Source organism: Mesoplodon densirostris, chromosome 13 (assembly GCF_025265405.1).
Source record: "Mesoplodon densirostris isolate mMesDen1 chromosome 13, mMesDen1 primary haplotype, whole genome shotgun sequence".
NCBI classification, from domain to species: domain Eukaryota; kingdom Metazoa; phylum Chordata; class Mammalia; order Artiodactyla; family Ziphiidae; genus Mesoplodon; species Mesoplodon densirostris.
This window is the reverse complement of record NC_082673.1, coordinates 22,142,494-22,165,425: the sequence shown is the minus strand read 5'-3', so window position 1 is coordinate 22,165,425 and position 22,932 is coordinate 22,142,494. Positions and strand designations below refer to the sequence as shown.

General features: G+C 35.7%; 1 protein-coding gene across 3 annotated transcripts in view; it reads right to left on the bottom strand.

The window, feature by feature from the left end:
• Positions 1-309: 309 nt before the first annotated feature.
• PKIA (cAMP-dependent protein kinase inhibitor alpha) overlaps positions 310-22,932 on the bottom strand; it is a 99,812-nt gene continuing 77,189 nt past the window's right edge. For all 3 annotated transcript variants that reach the window (XM_060116347.1, XM_060116349.1, XM_060116348.1), the window contains 2 exons: positions 7,978-8,155; positions 310-4,168 (listed from right to left, as the gene is read on the bottom strand). In XM_060116347.1, coding sequence (XP_059972330.1) covers positions 4,089-4,168; positions 7,978-8,128 — 231 coding nt within the window. In that variant the 5' untranslated portion in view covers positions 8,129-8,155 and the 3' untranslated portion in view covers positions 310-4,088. The remainder of the gene's footprint in view (positions 4,169-7,977; positions 8,156-22,932) is intronic.

The following is a 22,932-nucleotide window of genomic DNA, read 5'->3' as shown; positions in this document are numbered from 1 at the left end:
AAAAAAAAAGATATGAAAGTATCCCAGGGAATGTTTCCAAGGGGAAGAGAGTGCTCATATCTCTGTGTGTGCAGGGGGAGGAGGGAGCATTATAAAGACTTTTGGAGGGTACTGATAAACACCTGTCTTTCTTCTGACTGAAAATCACTGTCCTACAGGTGAGCAGGTACGAAGACAGGAGTGACATTGGAGTTTACTATTTGAGAGGTGGGATGGCTCTGGTAGGTGATAAAGTCCAGGAAGTGGGCTACCAGGGTGGAACGGAAGTGAAAAGTTTTGGAGTAGAGGCCAGGAATAATGAGGCTGGAATGCTGGGTATGTCCACCACAGGGTGGCTGAGTTTTGGCTTTCTCCTTTATTACCTGCAACACTTTCCCGAGCATCAAGTACATAGTGTGTGTTCAATAAATACTCTTAATAGACTGTGTACATTTCAGAAAAATGTATTACTTTTAATATCAATTATGTGAGCATGCAACATTGCTAAATACAAAAGTCATACAAGCTCACAAATGACTTCAGAGACTGCCACTTGCAATTAAAGAACAATTTAGGCCCTATTAAGACATCATAAACATAGATCCATTCCTGTTTTAACTTGATGACTATACATTTTCACCCTATTACTACTGGCTTCACTCAGAAACTCTATTGCCTGCTGTTACATTTCTTTACCCCTTAATGCTTCTCTGAAGAGAAACAGCCATTATCAGTCATCTTCTAAAACGGTGTATTTCCACTGTGCCTGAGTAAGACTCAAGTGTTGGGCATTTACAGTACACAGCTCTGGGGATATTGCCTAAAAATTGGAGGCTGCCTGTCTATTATCTGTTGGAAAAACATTTCTATGAATTTATGATATCAATATGTCAGCATAGGATACTTACAATTGATTAAAGGTAAATTTGAAAAGTTTACGCTTGTTGCAAATAAGTTGAAAAACGTAAAATTTCAATTTCTAGTTAATTAAACAAAATGAGTAGCATGGAGCAAAAAAAGTCTGAACCATGCTAAGTTTACAGGCTCCATGTCAGAAAAATGTCTTCTGGGGAGTATAACACAAAAAAATAAGTTGAAATTAAATTTATTATTATTATTTTTTAGATAAAAGTGCTACTCACATCTGTGTCATTGCTCATCTAGGTAACCTTGAGAAAAACAATTGCCCTTTCTGGGACTCAGTTTCCTCCTCTAAAATATGGAGGCTGATCCAGTCCATCTCTAAAAGTTCCCTTCCAGATAAACATGCTCTGTAATTGGCTTCAACTTTAGGGCGCGTGCAGTAGAAAGCTCCCTGGAGACAGATAAACACAGTTTTACATTTTATTCATCATTTATTAGCTTTTCAAGCTTGTAAAAGTTATACCTTATTGAGCCTTAATTTCCTTATTTATGAAATGGAATAATGCTACCTCTTTAATGGAATTGTTTGAGGATTAAATGGGATAATACGTGCTGTGAAGTGAATAGCATAAAGTCAGTTGGTTAACAGGAATTCAATGTGTATTATCAAATCAGTGTCTTAGTTTTCTACTCTTTCCTCCTCTCCTTAAAAATTCAATTCCTTGTATGTTACTGACTTGCAAGTAAAAGATATTATGATAAAATTTGGAAGATACTATGGACTTTTGCTGAACAACATTTGTAGGATGTGAATGTTTTAGAAAGCTGATTTTTATTTTCTGGTTTGGGAATACCTCTGGATTTGAATATAGCAGACAAAGTAGCAGTAAGAGCTCAAAAATAATTCAAAAGCTCCATATGACTTCACAATTTAGCAACTATTATATATTCAAAGACAGGCATGATACCACATGCATTAATAATAGTATATCACACAGGAATATAAATCCTTCACATATACTCAGCACTAGTCCTAAACTTTACAAAATCACATGACATCAGTTTGGGATTCCACAATTTTAAGGATGAAGAGAATTTTACCTAGAATCACAAGAAAGCTATGAGGATAATAAATAAGAATATTAAAAAGTGATTGTATGGGTTGGATGTGCTAAATAGACTAGCAGAAATTGTCTAAAATAGCCCCAGGAACCTCTTTTCCCACTTGCGAGTCTATTAATAATATGTGGATTTGTTTGAACATTAACTGGACATTTTAGATCCTACTGGGTTAAGCAGAAGGAAGTACTCAAAAATTTAATCTTTCCTATTGTCTCAAAGACTCACACTGTTAACATTTTTTCTAGTAATATGTGATTGAGGACGATGTGATACCCATGCCCTTATTCCACTCATTCAAAAAGTACTGTAAAGGGAGATGAGGGCAGAATTACCTTTCATCCTTTATGTAACTACAAAGGAGGGCTGAGTTCCTGGTATATCCATATAGATTATCTGTTGAAACGCTGCTTAACATACTTCACATGGGATTGTATCTAAGACCTCAAGGACAGTTAAGTGGGGTCTTTATTGCAAAGGGTCTTCCTGTTGCCTGCCATTTGACCAGTAATTCATGAGCCATTGGCATATTACTGGTGCCTTATATATTACCACTGAGAAATGATTTCATAATACTGACCAGTGGGATTACACAGCTCATAGAAACTTTCCACATAAGAACCATGATGTCAAAACACAGCAGAGGCCACTAACAGTACTAATGAGGATTTTGTCAGCTTCTAATGATGATTATTATTGTGTCAGAATGTAATTCACACTAATTATTAGTAAAAGTTTACAAACATTAGAAAGTGCATAATAACATTTGGATCTGATAGGGCTGAAAAAAGACATGAAAAACACAACACAAGGGCTTTACTTTTGTGATTGGTGTCCACATGATTGCAAGATCATTTTCTACATCTTTTGCTGCTCCGTGGAGATAAGTTGTCCTCCAAATTTTAATAGTATCATACAGCACTGTGATAAATTTGATTCCATAGAAGAAAATATTTCCCATGCTTAGTATTATCTTGTATTCTCTTTCCCACCTCCCCAATTCTCAGAAATCCTCATAATTGGAAATAAAAACATTCGTTGGAAAAAGTTCTCCACTTGGGATTAAGACAAAATTTGCAGTTTGAATTCTGGTCTGTGTAGACACCAAACAGACTGAATTCAGGTAATATTAACATTAATGGATATTTTCAAGTGCCTGTATAATAAGCAAAGGAGTCTTGATGAATCTGTTAGACTTAATTCATCAGCTGTGCATTAAGGGGAAAGATTAAGTTTTAAAAAATGTGTGTTCTGGGCTTCCCTGGTGGCACAGTGGTTGAGAGTCCGCCTGCCGATGCAGGGGACACGGGTTCGTGTCCCGGTCCGGGAAGATCCCACATGCCGCAGAGCGGCTGAGCCCGTGAGCCATGGCCACTGAGCCTGAGCGTCCGGAGACTGTGCTCCGCAACGGGAGGGGCCACAACAGTGAAAGGCCCGCATACCGCAAAAAAAAAAAAAAAAAAAAAAAAAAAATGTGTGTTCTATCCTGTGCACACCACCGCACTATGGAGCAGAATTTTTAGGCAGCCCTTTTAAAAATGAGTAGTATAAAAATTCACAGTAACATACATCATTTTTGTTTTTCATAAGCAATCAAAGAAGGGGGCAGTGCTGAGCATCTATATTGTATAATACAAAACAGTGTAAATAACACAGCAGGAACACACAGATACATAATGCTAAAAACAGTGCTTTCTGGATGGTTCTTTTACTGGGTGAGTACTTAGGCCAGAGATATTTAAACTCTGGGGTTCAACCAACCCTTTGCGATTAGACACAATTAAATCCTCTGACATTGTGAGGGGCCAGATGCTACAGGAAGAATCATCATCTAGGTCGGTGCTACTCTCTACAAGCATTTAATCATATGGTCAAGTGAAAGGATCCGTACAAAAATGACATCCAAACACAAGCCACATGATTTCAACCATTGCTGATGCCAGAGGTAGAGAAAAGTCTGTCTGCAGCCACAGCCTCTGCCCCCATTTTTAACATAATGAGCAGGTTCCTGCAATGCAGCACAGCCATTTTCTTTTTCCCCTTTTCACTCTTGGAAATAAATGCATTCCAGCCAGGCCTGGAGATTTGAGACATTGTCAGCTGTTGATGAAGATCAAAGTGGGGTGTTAACTTTCAGATTTTGCTGCTTCTCCCTGGGCTTCCCCACTTTGTTCTGTCGAATTTCGCTGTGCATCTTCTTCACCTTCTGTTAGAGACATAAAAAAGGATAAAGGCAAAATAAAAATGATTGCTTATATTTACTGACTCTCAGTATATCATATTGGAAATTTCAGAAATACTCAAGTCTGAAATTCTCATAGAGACAAGTGTATTTCCTTGGTAATCAATTCCCCATCAAGAAAACAGCTTAAGTGTTTCAAGGGCTAATTCTGGTTCTGGAACAGCATGGCTCTAAAACAAAATAATAACTGAATTTTTAGAATGGTTAGTGATGCTCTATGCTTCTGATAATAGCTGGGAAATCTCATGGCCAGGTCATGGCATGGCATTTGTACTTTCATAGGTTGCAGAAATCAGATGTGTCTTTAGGCAGAAATCAGAAGTGGGGAACAAGTTTACCTTTTGATGTCTGACTATCTTATATTAAGAAATATTTTAAAATTATGTTTTACATTGTTCTGAACACTTGATGATAACCTAGCTGACTTCTCATAGGTTTAATTAATTTAAATTAAAAGCAACAGTGGAAGGACATTATGTCAGCTGGTTAGTCCCTTGTCAAATAGTTATGATGGCCTCTGGCCTGCCCTTACAGAACATATGTACAAATCCAATAAAACCACTTTCATAACTGTACCCTTAGCAACAATCTCAGCCATAGCAACACTAAAATTAAACAATGCTTTCTCTCCATATTAGGTCACTTTACCTGGGTGCAAGCTGAAGACAATTCTTGATTCAAAGATGCAAATATTTGCATGTGTTATCTTGTTATTAAGCGACCAATATGGCTTAGTGGACAAAATATTTGGGGGTGTTGCAATAATGTGTGTTATATTAATTTTTGCTAAGAGTTTATTACCATAATTCAAATTAATTGAGGTAAGTAGGCTGTCCATTATCCAGATGGAAATGTTGAAGGTAATTTCTCCTATACACTTAACAAGTACACACAAGACACCTCACCATGCACCATACTTTAGGGAAATTGAAAGCAGTTTTTCCACATAAAAATCATATTCTGTTCTAAAGGGGTTCCAAGAATATCATGATGCATTATATAGAATTTTCATGTACTATCTTCACTATTAGAGAAATGAACAAGCCCCCGAGGTATGCAGATGGCCTGAATCTGAGACATGTAGATTAGCATGAAATGAGAAATTGATAAATAGGAGAAGCTCTGTAACCAAAGGAATGAAGTCATATTAGGGCAGATGCAAGACAGCAGAATATTAAGGATGAAAGTGACTGCATAAATACAAGATGAGGATCTTGACTCCCATGGGGCTTGGGACTTTCTAGGTATCCAGAGATACTTCTCAGGGCTCAGAATAATGCTGCAAACACAGAGCTGTGGCTAAATAGATGCTTGTTAACAAGTCAAGATAAACACGGGACAACAATATTGCTGAGCATAAACTTAAATAGAAGCTGAAATACTCAGGAATTACAAAGGAAGTCCCGCACTATTCTCAGCTAGTGGTATTTAATTTTGTGTGTGTGTGTGTGTGTGCGGTACACGAGCCTCTCACTGTTGTGGCCTCTCCCGTTGTGGAGCACAGGCTCCAGACGCGCAGGCTCAGCGGTCGTGGCTCATGGGCCCAGCCGCTCCGTGGCATGTGGGATATTCCCAGACCGGAGTACGAACCCATATCCTCTGCATTGGCAGGCGGACTCTCAACCACTGTGCCACCAGGGAAGCCCTGATATTTAATTTGCCATTGTACAGTTGTCTTTAGTTTTTATGTTTTAGACTTTTGATTGTACAGTTATTACTTTTAGTTCTTTGTACTTAGAATAATAAATAAAGTCAGTGCTGTTTATACTTTGCCTTATTCTGGATTTTGTGATTTGAACAGAAACAGAAAATTCTTCCAGGGCCCACAGAATTGCAATTAACATGTAGAAATATTTGAAAAAGAATACATCTGGAAGCATAAAGATATTTGAATTATTTTAAATTATTTAATTATAACATATTAATATCAAATATAAAATTATTTATTAATATAAAATGTCAACCTATTTAAATTTTAACATAGCCTAATAGACTATGTTAAGAGACTATAGCCCGGAGCTGGAAACAACCTAAGTGTCCATCATCGGATGAATGGATAAAGAAGATGTGGCACATATATACAATGGAATATTACTCAGCCATAAAAAGAAATGAAACTGAGCTATTTATAATGAGGTGGATAGACCTAGAGTCTGTCATACAGAGTGAGGTAAGTCAGAAAGAGAAAGACAAATACCGTACGCTAACACATATATATGGAATTAAAAAAAAAAATGTCATGAAGAACCTAGGGGTAAAACGGGAATAAAGACACAGACCTACTTGAAAAAAAAAAAAAAAAAGAGAGAGACTATAGTCTCTTGTATAAGAAAGGTCTTGAGGTTAATGGGTCTTAGTTTCAGTGAAAACAAAAAAAGAAGAAATTAAACTGCACTATGAATAAACATGTCCTCATAGTAAGAGTGGCTAAAATTAATGCAGATTATTTAAAATAGAGTATTCATATAAAACACAAATTTTATGAAAAAAGTTAGTAAATTCTCAAAGATTGCAGAAAAATTATATTTACTTACTTCATGCCACCAAATTGGAATAATTCCCTATAGCCTTTCTCAGAGCTATTTTGAAAATTAACTCCTGGTAGTAACAGAGAAACAACGAAACCTAAAATATGCATCAGTCTATATACTCCATGGAAGTGATTATTAAAGTTTTATTTTCAACCTGAGTTTTAAAAGACCAATCTATGACCTGCTGACCTGTAGTAATTGAATAAAGTTCTGTCAGTAGGTGTTTTAAGGTAATGTTGCTGAGCTATTTCATTAACATATATATATATATATATATATATGTATATGTATATGTATATATATATATATATATATATATATATATATATATATATATATATACATATATATATACTCTGACTCAGTTTTCCAATAACTGGAAGGCTTTGCCATGAAAATTCTAATAGCAAAGAATTATCAAGCTGTTACCATGAATCAGAAACTGACCAGTGTTTTTCACATATATAACACTGTGGTTCCTTAATTGTGAACTCCTTTTTACTTTTAGAGATTATTTTTTGCACAAATGTTTTTCAGTGAAATACATTCAGCTTTGATATTTGCAAAAGCTATGGATGGAAGAGCCATCAGGGGTTTCAGAAGTACTTTGACATGTCAAACTTCTTTTACTTTTTCATTGGTAAAGTTAGATTTGGTGGGTAGGAGTTCAAGGCCCAATAGTAAGACAAGTTTTTCAATCTCAGTCTATCATGAAAGGAAAACTAAAAGAACTTCTTACCTAAGACTTATTTATGTAGTAGACTATTTTACTTCCATTATCAATAAAAATGGTCCTGGAAACCCTTTTATTTTGAAATGGTTCTTGGAATCAAGATCCGTCAGACTCATCTGTGAATCTTGTTAAATATCTAATGCTATTAAATGTTACAGGTGGCCAAACTGTCAAAGGTAGGAGCTCCAACTTTGTTAAATGTTCTACATAAGATATTTCAGAGCTTTTATAGAGATTAGGATTAAAAAAAAAACCTCATGTGTTTTATTGATTGCATTAATAAAATCAGATTAAGGGTTCTGCATTTGAGTGGGAAACCATGTAAGGTGCAGTCACTGAAAACAGAGTGGGAGTGATTAAGAGATTAGTACCTGCCTTTTATCTTGCCTTAGACTGTTTATAACTTTCTATTAGGTTACTTTCAAGGGTGTTTTTTCATGACTTAATCTTACTTAGTGAAGTGCTGCAAATCATTCCGTGTTCATAGAGATGAATGTCAAACGACTCACCTGTCTTGTTGATATCAAGACCTGCTAATTTCAAGGCTAATTCATTGCTGTTACCACTTGCAGAGGAAACCAGGATATCATGTATTGCATTTCTTCTACCCGTTCTTCCTGAAGCAATAAAATCTGCATATGTAGTTTCCACATCAGTCATTGCTAACAAATATCCACATAGCAGGAGCTACAAAACAGAGAAAAATTAATAGGTAAATATAATGTTGGTCAATGGTAAACATTTAACAAAGACACTTGTTAAATTACTGGCCTATAATATGGATGTGAAATAACTGTCTTGCTTACATGTCCACAAAGCAAGTAATGCTTTGATTCTTTTTTTTTTTTTTTCCTGCGGTACACGGGCCTCTCACTGCTGTGGCCTCTGCCACTGCAGAGCACAGGCTCCGGACGCGCAGGCTCAGCGGCCATGGCTCACGGGCCCAGCTGCTCCGCGGCATGTGGGATCTTCCCGGACTGGGGCACGAACCCGCGTCCCCTGCATCGGCAGGCAGACTCCCAACCACTGCACCACCAGGGAAGCCCAATGCTTTGATTCTTGATCAAGGGTCAGGGAACATTTTTTGTAAAGGGCCTGATAGTAAATATTTTAGGCTTTGAGGGTATATAGTCTTTATCCAACTACTCAACTCTATGGTTGTAGGACAAAAGTACTCAAAGAGAATACATTAAATAAAAGTAATAAACTAAACTTATAAAAATAGGCATAAGGCCAGATTTGGCCTGCATGCCATAGTTTGTGGACACCCAGTTTAGATCATAAAATTCTCCTTCTCTAATACCATTTTAGTCAGTCTTCAACTCCAGAAAGAAGAACTTGAGATCAGTAGCATAACAAAGTGGTGGGAGGTGGAGTGGAAGTGCTCCATCCTAGAGATAAGCAGTAAGCAAGGGCATTGTTTGCAGAGAACCTAAGAACAATAATGAAATTGACCAAAATCCAGTTTGCTTTTTATTATCATCATGCACCAGCAATTCTAAACAATGCCAGTGACCAAATACCACTCCCAGTCTAGGAGGACAGGTCCCTTGTTGCCTCGTTGGTAAGTCATTCCTTGGGAGGAATAATAACCTTTCTCGACTGAAACTTTGAAATAAAATCTTCAGAATTACAAAGGGCTCAATGAAAGTGAGTTTCCCCAAACAGACCTGGTAACACACATACATAATTACAGACTTAATGAAGAAAATATTTTCAATGTAGAATATGAGATACATGTAATAACAAAAGATCATCACATATAAATCTTTCATTTCATTTTTTTTACATCTTTATTGGAGTATAATTGCTTTACAATGGTGCGTTAGTTTCTGCTTTATAACAAAGTGAATCAGTTGTACATATACATATGTTCCCATATCTCTTCCCTCTTGCATCTCCCTCCCTCCCACCCTCCCTATCCCACCCCTCTAGGTGGTCACAAAGCACTGAGTTGATCTCCCTGTGCTATGCAGCTGCTTTGCACTAGCTATCTATTTTACGTTTGGTAGTGTATATATGTCCATGCCACTCTCTCACTTTGTCACAGCTTACCCTTCCCCCTCCCCATATCCTCAAGTCCATTCTCTAGTAGGTCTGTGTCTTTATTCCTGTCTTACCCCTAGGTTCTTCATGTCATTTTATTTTTTTTCTTAGATTCCATATATATGTGTTAGCATACGGTATTTGTCTTTCTCTTTCTGACTTACTTCACTCTGTATGACAGACTATAGGTCCATCCACCTCACTACAAATAACTCAATTTTGTTTCTTTTTATGGCTGAGTAATATTCCATTGTATATATGTGCCACATCTTCTTTATCCATTCATCCGATGATGGACACTAGGTTGTTTCCATCTCCTGACTATTGTAAATAGAGCTGCAATGAACATTTTGGTACATGACTCTTCCTGAATTATGGTTTTCTCAGGGTATATGCCCAGTAGTGGGATTGCTGGGTCATATGGTAGTTCTATTTGTAGTTTTTTAAGGAACCTCCATACTGTTCTCCATAGTGGCTGTACCAGTTCACATTCCCACCAGCAATGCAAGAGTGTTCCCTTTTTTCCACACCCTCTCCAGCATTTATTGTTTCTAGATTTTTTGATGATGGCCATTCTGACCGGTGTGAGATGATATCTCATTGCAGTTTTGATTTGCATTTCTCTAATGATTAATGATGTTGAGCATTCTTTCATGTGTTTGTTGGCACTCTGTATATCTTCTTGGAGAAATGTTTATTTAGGTCCTCTGCCCATTTTTGGATTGGGTTGTTTGTTTTTTTGTTATTGAGCTGCATGAGCTGCTTGTAAATTTTGGAGTTTAATCCTTTGTCAGTTGCTTCATTTGCAAATATTTTCTCCCATTCTGAGGGAGAAAAATGTAAATCTTTCATTTCTTTTTCTATGTTAAAAACTCGTAGTCTTTCCTGAAGGTCAAAAGAGGGATGAATACTAAGATATGAATAATGAATTTCTCTTGGATTAATTTTGTTTAAACAGGACTTTAAAGTAACACAATTTCCCTCCTATTCCTAAACATTCCAATGACATTTTATTATAGCTTAAGATTAAAAACTCATGCCAATAATCAAGAGAAAGGAGTCTTTTCAAAATATACGAAATGTGGAAGAAGATAAAATGGTAGAACCCATACACTATCATGGACATGCACACTGTCACTCTGAAATAAATTGATGCCATTTACAGTGAAATCCAGGATGGCAGTCAGTAGCACTTTCCTTAAAGCTTAGTTCTTCTCCCAGTGCATAATGAGGGAGCTATTAATTTAATCTGGGGAAAACTTTTATACTCTCTCTTCTGTAAGAGGAAGCTAAAAGAGGAAAGAGGGAGGAATAGCACAATACAAGTTTTGAAATAGGAAATATATGAATACTGCATGCTTTACTGTGACTATATTATGGTTCCAATCACTTGACTATATCCACCATTCTTTTTTATGGTAATAAGATTTAATGGTTGTTACCATGTTACTTAAAATTTCCAAATGCTCCTCAGAAGATCCTGGATTTAATCCTGTCCTTGACATTGGGTCATGGAGTGACAGAAAATCACTTGACCTCCTGGCCTTCCATTTTCTAATAAGTAAAGCAGGACAGCTGGATGACATAATCATTAATGGCACTTTAAGTGAAAGTGTAAAAACAATGATCACTCAAAACTATATCATTTCTAGAATCTTGAATTTGGAAATTCCCTTCTGTGACCATAACCACCTATTTTTTTTTTCTTTTCCTCTTACTCACAATGAATCTGTTCTTCACACTGGTCATGTCTTTAGTTCCTTTAATCCTTTTTGTTTTAGTTTCCTCTAGGCCCTGTCTGGATCAATTGCCCACCATTTTGTGTAGCTTCTCATTAGCATCAAGAAGTCCCTTTGCTCTACCATCACCTTGACTTTCCTAAGCCTCACCTGGAAAACAGCACGGTACACTTTCTCTGATCTCATTACTGGGTGGATAAGTGTTACCAAAAAAGTCACAAAATTGTGCCAATTGGCTCAACTAAACATTTTTACTCTATTATTAGTATACACTCTGAGTTGAACGGAAATTCTTTTGTTCACCTCTATTTGACTCTTCCGTATGGCTTCTCTCTGTGGGAAGGATTCCAAACCCTTTGTAGTCCACACAACCAGACACTACCTGCCTTAAGAGGTGATTTTGCATCTTCCTTCTTGGAGAAGATATAGGACATCTGCTGCAAGTTCTCTTACATTTCTTCCTTTCTCAAATACATTTCTCTGTAAGTCACTATTGTTTCTTTTCTAGATAAACTAGTTGCTTTCTTTTTAAGGCATGCTATTGATTCTATTTCCTATTACCTCCTGTAGGACCTTTCTCCAACCATTTTTTTCTCAATAATTTGAGTCTTCTTTCTCCTCTGGATTTCTCCCTTAAGTTCATAAGCATGTTCAAGTCTTTCCTTACTAAAAAAAAAATGAACCAACCATTCAGCCAAATACCCATTCCTCAACCTTCATAAATCTTTGCACTACCTTCTCTTTCCTTCATTAAACTTCTCAGAAGAGTTCAACTACTTTTATTTTCTCACTTTCCTTGAACCAACCTTTAGAATTTTTCTATTCCATTGGCCTTTATATAGTATGTTTTACAGAGACTACTTTCATATAGATCACTGAAATGATCTGTATTAACATTAAGTAACCGCTTAGTGTTAAATGTTCTTGTGAGTGTCTATCCTGTTTGAGCTCATGTGACACTGCCAGTTACATTCTCCTTGAAACTCTCTCCTAGCATATATTAAAAGTTATAGAGGCAAAATAATTATAAGAATCAGGCTTATCTGTATTTGAATGTAGACTTTCCATTTACTTGTTATGCCATGTCTAATCCCTCTTTACTCAGTTCTTTATCTATAAATTGTGATAAATATACTTAGTTCTCAAGATTATGAGAATTTACTTGGATTATGTATCTTAAGAGACTAACACAGTGTTTGGCACATGGTGGGTAAGTACTGATTTAAAAAAAGAAAAACTGTTACTTTCTTAGCTTTCATGATCCCTTACTATCCTGGTTCCATCCCATTTGATCTTTGTATTTTTTACAGACTTCCCTTTCTAGGGTCATCTTTAGAAATAAGAGCACATTTTGTAGGAATTTAGAATCAGTCATTGACCTTCTTTACTTTCTTACTTGAATAACTCATCTAATCCCCGTGCTTCTAATTCCTCACTATGGATAATACAAATGTCTGCATCTGCTATTTAGAATGTTCCCCCAAGCTCCTCACACACAAGAGCAACTGCCTGCTGAATAGGGACTTCCACTTGGTTTTGCACAAACATTTCAAATTCAATAAAACAAAGTAAGACAACAACAAAACACATAAATAGAGAAAACTGGCTTCATTAATACGCTGTGTTGGAGCATATTTTGACTTATTTCTCTCACTTGATATCCATGTCTAATCATCTGCCAGGTCATGTTGGTTTCTATTTGATGTCACTCATATATATTCTCTGTGAAACATAGAAAAAGCTCTTACCAGGATTATTGCTGAGCTTTCCCACAATCTGAGAAAAACCCACTTTTGCTGCTTTAACTTTAACCACTCACTCTCATACTTGGTATGCTACAGAAAAATGCACAGTGTTTTCCCAGAGCTTCTCTGATGGTGCATTTGCTCAAGTCTGTTATTCAACCTGGAATGCCTTCTCCTGACAAACTTACTTGTTGAAATGGATTTAACCCTCAAAATTCAGCCAATGCCATCTTCTCTTTGTCGTCTTTCCCCTATCTCTTCACCTAGCACTCCCACAGGCCTTGATTTGTGCCCATACAGGGCGTTAAAATTCTAACTGGCATCATGGTTGCCTCTCCTTCTAGACCGATCACAAGTTCTGACAAGACAGGAAATGCATTTTGTTAATATTTTAACTACATAGAATTCCTAGTAGAGCCTTTTGCACATAATCACTGCTGAATAAAAGTATGTTGGGGCCTCCCTGGTGGCGCAGTGGTTGAGAGTCCGCCTGCCGATGCAGGGGACACGGGTTCGTGCCCCGATCCCGGAGGATCCCGCATGCCGCGGAGCGGCTGGGCCCGCGAGCCATGGCCGCGGGGCCTGTGTGTCCGGAGCCTGTGCTCCGCAGCGGGAGAGGCCACAGCAGTGAGAGGCCCGCGTACAGCAAAAAAAAAAAAAAAAAAAAAAAAAAAAAAAAGTATGTTGAATAGAACTGAACAATGAGGAAGAAGTACATTAATCACCTTGCATCAGTAGCCACAGAGAATTTCCCTATCACTGGGTTATACTAAATCACCAAATCCTAAAACTCTGGAAGGTTTTATAGGTGAAAAATCTGAGGACCAGATAGTTCAAGTGATCTATCCATCTTCATATAGTTAATTAATTAAGTAGTTGGAATGAAGGTCTTCAAATCCCAGTCCACTCTTTCTGTTTTACCAGGTTGCCTGTCTGTGAGTAAGCTACGAATTCCCATAAAGTTTTTGACCTTGAAGTAATTCGGTGCTATTATAATGATATTTTCATTACCTACTCCACTATCATTAACCAACGCAGTACTTAGTTTCTATGCTACTTTAAAGATTTAGAATTGGATATCTTTACCGATTTCTTTCTATGGTCACATTTTGAAATAAGGGCACATTTTGTGGAAATTTAGAATCAGTCATTGACCTTCTTATATCTATCAAATATATCTGATAAAAAAGCGAAGTAGGTTACAGGAATAAGCTCATCTCAAAGTCATTGTTATTGTCTTTCATTCTTAGTCTCTTTATGGCTTTTTAAAACATAGGCTTTAAAAATAGCACAACTGCTATTATTTCTCATCTGATAAAAATGTTATGAAGTAGGCAAAAATATCCTCATTTTCATTTGAAGAAAATAAGTCAGAGATGTTAAGTGACTGCTAAATAACACACGGAACTATGACTTGAACCCAGGTCTGTGGGTTTTGCATAAACACTGTATTTTGCAATAAAGTTCCTTGTTTTTTGCCATTATCATTTTTTTAAACGTAGACTGTCATAATAATACTCGTGTATGTGGGAGTTTACATCTAATTCACTTTGCTGATAATAGTTTTAAGAAGATTTGAAATATCAGAGTGAGACAGAAAAAAGTGGTGACATTTTCCATGAGAAGATATGAATTAAAAGGAGTACTGCGTTATGATTTGTATTTCTGGGAATGTTAATTTCTGTGATGGTGGTAATTCTATTTATAAGAGGGGAGCCAAAAACTTAATTTGAATTTTCATTTAGGGTACTCCTAAGTAATGAACACATGGAAGAAGAAACAGGGTTATGAGAGACGTATGTGTATACTGTGTTCACCTTTGAAATATGTGTATCTAGATTTCAATTGGATTTAGTGAAAGCCAATAATGAGAATTGTGAGTATAGATTATTCTGTAAACTCCTTTTCTTCTTAAGCATTTATGAAATATACCTGCTAGATTGATGTGCATCTTATTGTAAACGTCTAAAGTAACATAGAAAGTACTGGGCATTCAATTATGGTAGCCATTATAATTATTATTATAATAGTTATTATTATAAAGTACTATTTCACTTTTATTAGATTTGTTTTCTCCAGACAATAAACTTAATTTTCAGTAAAAAGAACGATAGCTGACAAATAGCGCATATTTAAATACATAATTACATTTTGAAACAAAACATATACATGTTATAAACTCTGTATCTTTTTCTCTCTCTCCATGATTATACTTCCTTAATGAATTCCCATTAGGTGCTCAAAAACAGTAATTTTTACATTCATGGCAGCTATGTTTTTTTCCTTTCAGCTAAACATCTTGACACAGCTTTTCAATTTATTGACATGACTACCAGAGATTGGAAAGAACTTTTACACCAATATAATCACTGTATGAGGACTTGTAGTTAGCTTAGAAATTCTGGGGAAACTGTTGCCAAGTGACTATGGCTGACAGATGTTCACCCCAAAATGACGAAAGTCAAAAAAAAAGTCTGATAAGTGTCAGCAGCTGGTAGAGATTTAATAGAGTAGCACTTAGCACACATTCTGGCCTTATGCAAAATAAACTAATCAGAATAAAACTTGGAAAAATGTACCAAAAGTGGGCTTTGACTCTTCACTAAAGCTTCCTATTTATGTTGCTATAATTAGAATTTTCTAGACATGATAAAATGGTAGTATTGGATATAAACAAGATAATATGGTGTTATTTTTTGTATCTAGTTATATACAAGAGCTTATTATACTAATATTCAAAGTCTGATTAGAGGGAGGAAAAGACACTTTATTATTTAAGTACTGTACTATTTAAAATTAGATTAAATTTTAAAGCATAAAATTCTAAATATTGATATCTAAAAATCCAATCAAAATTCATGACTAAGAAATAACCTTGCTTTCTTTTCCCTCTTCTTAAAAAAGTCTCACTTTCTCCCTCTTTAACAAAGGAGAGAGTATGTTGGTATTCTAAAATTGTTTTGTATGTATAATGGATTTCTAAACTGAGATTCATAATTTGTGTTGGTCTTTCCCTTATTTATGCCCTTTATCTTTTTAAATATCATTTACACAAATTGAGAGAATAAACCAGATTTCACCCTAGCATAATTTATAGATTTAGATAGACTGCAAGAGGCTAGAAAAAGTAGGTACTTACGTCTCCTGTGTTAAACAAATTGAAGTGTCCGCATAGATGTATTCTAAAAGAAGTTGGGTCTATGAAGCTGCTTAAATGATTTTTATAGTGACATTGAGTCATGAACCAAATGGTGACTGGATAACATGCTAATTTTACTCCTGTAAATGGGGACACATGAAAATGAGACTCACAGACTTGGAAGAAAGAATGGAGAGAATGTCATCAGCAGGCACTGAAGTCTTCTCTCTAATATAAATGGTATGATTTTTTTTAAAAGAGAAGGAAAATTCTTCCTCTACCATTATTACAAATGCAGTTACATGACTTCTCCATTGTTACTTTATGAAATCATGTGAAGTTTGCTAAAAGTCATTGAGTAGTTTCCTATGTGCTTAAGACTTGGTCTACATTAGTGTTTCTGAAACGTTTTGGTCACAGATATCCATTACATTATCAAAACTTACTGAGAACCCGAATGAGATCTTGTTTATATAGTTATATCTGCCAATATTTACCATATGTGAAATTAAGACTGTAAATTTTAAATATTTATTAATTCACTTAAAATATAAATAAAAAGCCCATTACATTTCAGTAAATAATATATTTTTAGTGAAATGAAATATATATTCCAAAGCCAAAATAAAATAGTGACAAGATGGCATTGTTTTAAATTTTGAAATTCTCTGGCTTAGTTTTGCAAATGTCTGGCTTAATAAAAGACACCTGGTTTCTCATATCTGCTTCTGCATTCAATGTCTCAATATGTTGTTTCAGTTGAAGTATATGAAGAAAATCTGGCCTCACACAGATTTCTTAGTTGGAAAAGTGAGGAGAATTTTAATAGCTTTTTCAGATAATTATTGATTTTTAAATTTTGCAATGTGGAATCTAAAACCATATCAATATGCTTCCCTTACTGTTTTATTAAAATCTATTGTCTACTTTGCAACTTAAATGGATCCTTTGCCCATGTGTATTTTTAAAAATATCAGGTATTGGTCATTTGGAAAAATATTGGTTCACTAGGTTATGCAAAATTTCCAAATAGTAGCTTATTTCATTATACAATGTCACATTTGTTAGTAATGCCACCTATCTCAACAGAAAATTCTTTAAGAATTGAGAAACTGACAAGTTCACAGGGGCCGGTAATAAGTTTTCCAAAATTGTAATTTTTATTTGAAAGCTCAGATTTTATCATTGGCAACAGATACAGTAGGATTTTGCTTCTCTTGAAGTGACAAGCTCACTTTGTTCATTTTCAAGAAAATGTCTGCCAAATATCCAAATTTGAAAAAAAACACAGTTTGCTTGTCAGTTGTTCTTTCAAGTAAAAATGGTGATTCATGAGAAAAGTGGTTAATTTAGCTCTCAACCCAAGCAGTCACACAAGTACTTACTTGAGACAACCATGCAGTTTGGTACATCTTCACTGACTTACCATTTCATCACACAGAATATTAAAAAGACCTCTACTCAAGGGTCAAGATTTGACAAAATTAGTACATTTTTACTCCTTAATCAAGTACATTCTTAGGTACATCTTGCATTTTAAAAATATTAACTCTGAGTGTGTGGCAGTGAAGAATACCAGGCTTACTAGTAGTTTGCTGCTACTGACTTGATTCATGCTAAGGTGTCAGCAGTTTTCCCCACCATGCTTTTGCACCATTAGTGCAAATGGCAGCCAAGTGAAAAAGGTAAATAGCATTGGTATTATTATGAAAATTATTTTAAACTTGTGAATCCACTGAAAGTATCTCAGGGAATGACTGAAAGGGTTTTGGGGACATGCAGGAGTTGGGGGACCAAATTTTGAGAACTGTTGATCTACACAGTAACAGGAAGCTATCTGACAAACACTATGGATTATAGAAGGGAACCCTTTTGTAAAGAACTTAACTAAGCAAGTTTTTGATTCCTAAAATATTCTGTAAATAATCAGCTATTTCCATGCTAAGTACAATACTATCTATCTTTTTCTCTTTTCTTTTCCTGTATAAGAATATTACTTATTTATCTAATTCAGGCTTACAAACAATCTAATAGTTTATTTCTAAGAACAACCCCCCAATCTCACAAATCAGAGGGCTTCAAATTAAGTCTCATGAGCTCAGGACAGGGTGCCAGAACTTGATGCTACCTTAGTTCCCCTCTTCCTTGAATTGGGCTATATTCTAGTCACATTTTGTAGTAAGTGGCAACAAAGAAGAAATCAAGAACCATTCCCTGTTAATAGCAACAATTTGAAAATTTCCATGGAAGTCTCTGTTAAGGCATAATTATAAATCCTGTGCCAGATCATGACATTGCATGCTCTAGAATACCATTTGGTATAATGGGACACGTATTGTCCTTTAGAAGAGTTTGGATAGTGTCCTATCAAAAGCACACTTAAAAAAAAGTAATCTCATATATTGAGTTGTATCACAGAATGATGCCAACACATATTAACTCTGTGAAGTCAAGCCCTCTTTTGTTCTAAATCCAAGGCACTGACTTTTTTTTTTTTTTTTTGCGGTATGCGGCCCTCTCACTGTTGTGGCCTCTCCCGTTGCAGAGCACAGGCTCCGGACGCGCAGGCTCAGCGGCCATGGCTCAATGGCCCAGCTGCTCCGTGGCATGTGGGATCTTCCCGGACCAGGGAACGAACTCGTGTCCCCTGCATTGGCAGGCGGACTCTCATCCACTGCGCCACCAGGGAAGCCCCAAAGCACTGACTTTTTAAATCACAAAATATTGCTAGAATAAATTTTGCCTAATATGAGAAAAAATAAGCTGTCTTTGATGGTTTTCACAGTAAGTTCTTGACTAATACTACTAGAAATAATAACTTATCTACATTTGTTGGGGGAAGTTCGTCACTTCTTCCCCGATTTTCAGTGTATAATAAAAGTTCTCAAGTTCAAAAATTTCCAACATTTGATACTAATGGTTATTCATCTCAATCTTCTCTCTCTTCATCAATTCATCTCTGATCCCCAGTAATGTCATAATTGCAATCCTTATGCCTTCATTCAAGATTATATATATATTTTTCCTTGTTTTGACATGGGCACATTTTCATATTGTTTTTGTAAATTCATGACCTAGTCAATTGTATTATTACTTAACTTCTTCTCTGAAACTTCCTTTAGCCCAGATTCAAATCCTTTTTTTTTCTTTCCACAGTGCTTAACAAATCAAAACTTTGTAATGAGAAATCTAAGCCTAAAAATGTTATAAAGCCAGAAGCACAGGTTATCTTAAGAAAATATTTTCCCTGTCTAATTAGGCAACAAGTGACCTCAAAGCTATTCATAAATTCCTTTGTTGATCTCTGGCTGACCCATTCACCATCCTTAAAAACAGCAATTTCTTTATTGTTTTGTGTTTCTTAAGTCTCACTTGTATTTCATATTCTTATACTCCATAGAAAATCTTGCCTAATGAATTTATGTAGAATTTCTAGGTCATCCTACATAAATTCCTTCAATTGCTGTTTCTTTATCATCACATCAAAATTGCCATTTTTTTATTTGAGTCTTTTTGCCAACATTAATACCTGACTGGTGCTCTTGATTCTATCTTCTCTCCTGTTATTTTCCCTTCAATCTTGCCTTGTGCTTCTGGAGTCTTTCTTCTCCCTGCTTCTCCAATGCCTATAAGATTATTTACATATTCCCTGTTATAAAATATATTTAATCTTTTAGCTCTGTTCTTTTTGTCACTCACCTTTTACTTTCATTTACTCTCAAACTTACAGAAAAAGAGGTAGATAGTAATTTTCCTGCATCCTTTACAATGCTTTATTTTTAATTCCTTTGCAATTTAACTTACATATCTATCAATTTACCAGAATTGTTTTCTCAGAGAAAAACCATTACAGATTAATCACAAAAGTCAATAGGCTTTTCACAGTAATCATCTATATCAAATTGTGTACAACATTTTACATTGCTATTCCTCTCTTCTTGAAATATCTTTCTCCCTTGGCTCTGATAGTAACTGTACTCTTGATTCCCTCATAATCTTATATTTCTTCTTGCTCTTTCCCTCACTTAACTATTAAATAATATATTTTCTCTCTTTATGTTCTGTTTGGTAATCCCATTTACCCCAATTGTCTTAACTTCCAACTGTGTATAGACGGCTATCAAATCTATAATTTGGGGGCCTGATGTTTTTCTGAAGCGTAGCTTAGGAATTTTTACTGCCTATTGGATATTCCCCCATGTTTGTCCTTAAAAACTCAAATTCAGTAAGTTCAAATGGAATCTCTTTGCTGCATCTCTACATCCACCCCCCAAACTATTTATTATCCTTATCATTTTAGTGTATATTACTACTATTTTCTTAGTTAGGTATTTTCTTAGGTATCCATGATATTAATAGAAATCTTAGAATTGTGTTCAATTACTTCCATCTCACTAATTCTTCCCATCTAATCAATTCTCAAACCTCATTGTTTTAATTCTATCCATTCAATACTTCTTAAGTATTCTTCATTTCCGTTCTTTGGTCACTCCCATCATCATCTCTTTCTTGACTATTGCAATTATAGGCTAACTACTTACTTGTCTAAACTTATCCTTTTCCAAGTTACCCTTTACACTTTCACCAGAATTAACTTTATTAAACATAAAATACTCAAAAATCTTCAGTGGCTCCTGGGAACCCTCAAAACATAGTTGTAACTTTATTTGCATGGCCCTCAAGAATGTGAACCCAACCTAATTTACTAGCTTTTTTCCCTATACTATCTCTCCCATGTATACTAAGTTAGATCATAGCAAACACTTGCTATATCTCTGGTGTTCTCTTAATGGTCTTCTCATGCTGTTTTTCTCAACCTGGAGTGACCTTCTCTCCCAATGACAACAAAATCCTCCTCATCTTTCAAACCCAGTTTATAAGCCACAACACCTCCCCATCTCCAGGTAAAATAAATAACTTTATTATAATATTTATTTAATTTGGCACTATGCAAGAATTAATTATTTTCATGTTGCTCTTCTTCCTATATTATATGTTCCTTGAGATCTGGGTCTTTGATTTTTGAGTCCCCTCAGAATGCTTGACACAGGACTTTGTATGTTGTTCTTACATCTACAAAAAGTATATTGTAGATTTATTTTTAATCATCATACTCAAGATCTTTATTGGTAAAGTAAATTTGTCAACGTTATCCCACTGTCAATAGTAAAAGTATTGATAGCTCAGAAAGCATGTTTCTTTATTCTTATTCATTTAATTTTCCTATCTCATAATACTTATCATCAATATAAAGAGGTGAACTGTAATCATTTCCTCTAATACACTTTTTCTTCTGTGTATTCTTTTTTTTTTTTTTTTTTTTTTTTGCGGTACATGGGCCTCTCACTGCTGTGGCCTCTCCCGTTGCGGAGCACAGGCTCCGTGGCCATGGCTCTCGAGCCCAGCCGCTTCGCGGCATGTGGGATCTTCCCGGACCGGGGCACGAACCCATGTTCCCTGCATCGGCAGGCGGACTCTCAACCACTGCGCCACCAGAGAAGCCCTCTTCTGTGTATTCTTAATTATGACAGAAGATTTTTTTTAAATAACAGCAACAAAAAGCACTCTAGAATTCCAAGTAATCTATCCTATTTTCACTTTACGGAAGGTTACCTCTTTTTAAGTTTTTTATAAAATATACATGACTAAAGTAGCGAATTAATGCATGGAATGATTTGTCTGTCCTTCTTTTGTTAAGGCTTTTTACATCATTTATTTAATATTTCAAAAGGTTTATAAATCATTTATTAGCTAATCTTTGCAGCATCCCTGCTGAGACAGTCAGTTAGCTGAAGAAGTACTGCTGGTTGGCAACCGACAAGTAATATTACTTGCACATTACAGATGAAGAAACTAAAGCAGAGAGAGGTTAATCGACTTGACCATGTCTTACACAGTGAGTGGTAGTACTGATGTCAGAATGGGGACCTGGGGTTATTCACATCAAAACCACAAAAGCATTAAGAGTCCACAGCTGGGGCTTCCATGGTGGCGCAGTGGTTGAGAGTCTGCCTGCCGATGCAGGGGACGTGGGTTCATGCCCCGGTCCGGGAAGATCCCACATGCCGCGGAGTGGCTGAGCCCGTGAGCCATGGCCGCTGAGCCTGCGTGTCCGGAGCCTGTGCTCTGCAACGGGAGAGGCCACGGCAGTGGGAGGCCCGCGTACCACAGAAAAAAAAAAAAAAAAAAAAAAAAAAAGAGTCCAGAGCTGGTGCTGTTCTTTATTATATTATACTTTCTAAATCCTTTGTTTAATCTCCTTTTCTGGCTCTCTATGAGTCCAAGATACTTTTAAAATCTATACCTTCTCATTAAACTAAGACTATTTTTTCTACATCCAATAAATATTTAGTTTTTGCAAGGACGTTAGAACATCGACACATTTCTTCTCAAAGTAACTCATTATTAACTTTTCCATCTTTAAAAGCACAATGAAGGATCAAATCAATCTCAGTAATATTTTCTGGTCTGTTCTGGTCTGATCTAAGTTGTAATAATAACCATAATAACAAAACAGCTATTGTTTACTAATTATTTATCAATAATAACAAAAATATCAAGTATTTGCCAGATACAACACTAAGAAGTTTATGTGAATTGTATAGTTTAAATTCATCAACAAATTTATCGAAGACGAATGTTCATTATCTTAGTTTTAAAGATGGAATATTAAAGGTTTAGAAATACTGTCATGAAACTGATAGGTGATTTAACCACTTACAAAACCAGTTGCCATTTTCCAACATTAATTTTGGAACATACTATACTTAATTTTTTTGCTGATGATTTGCCATC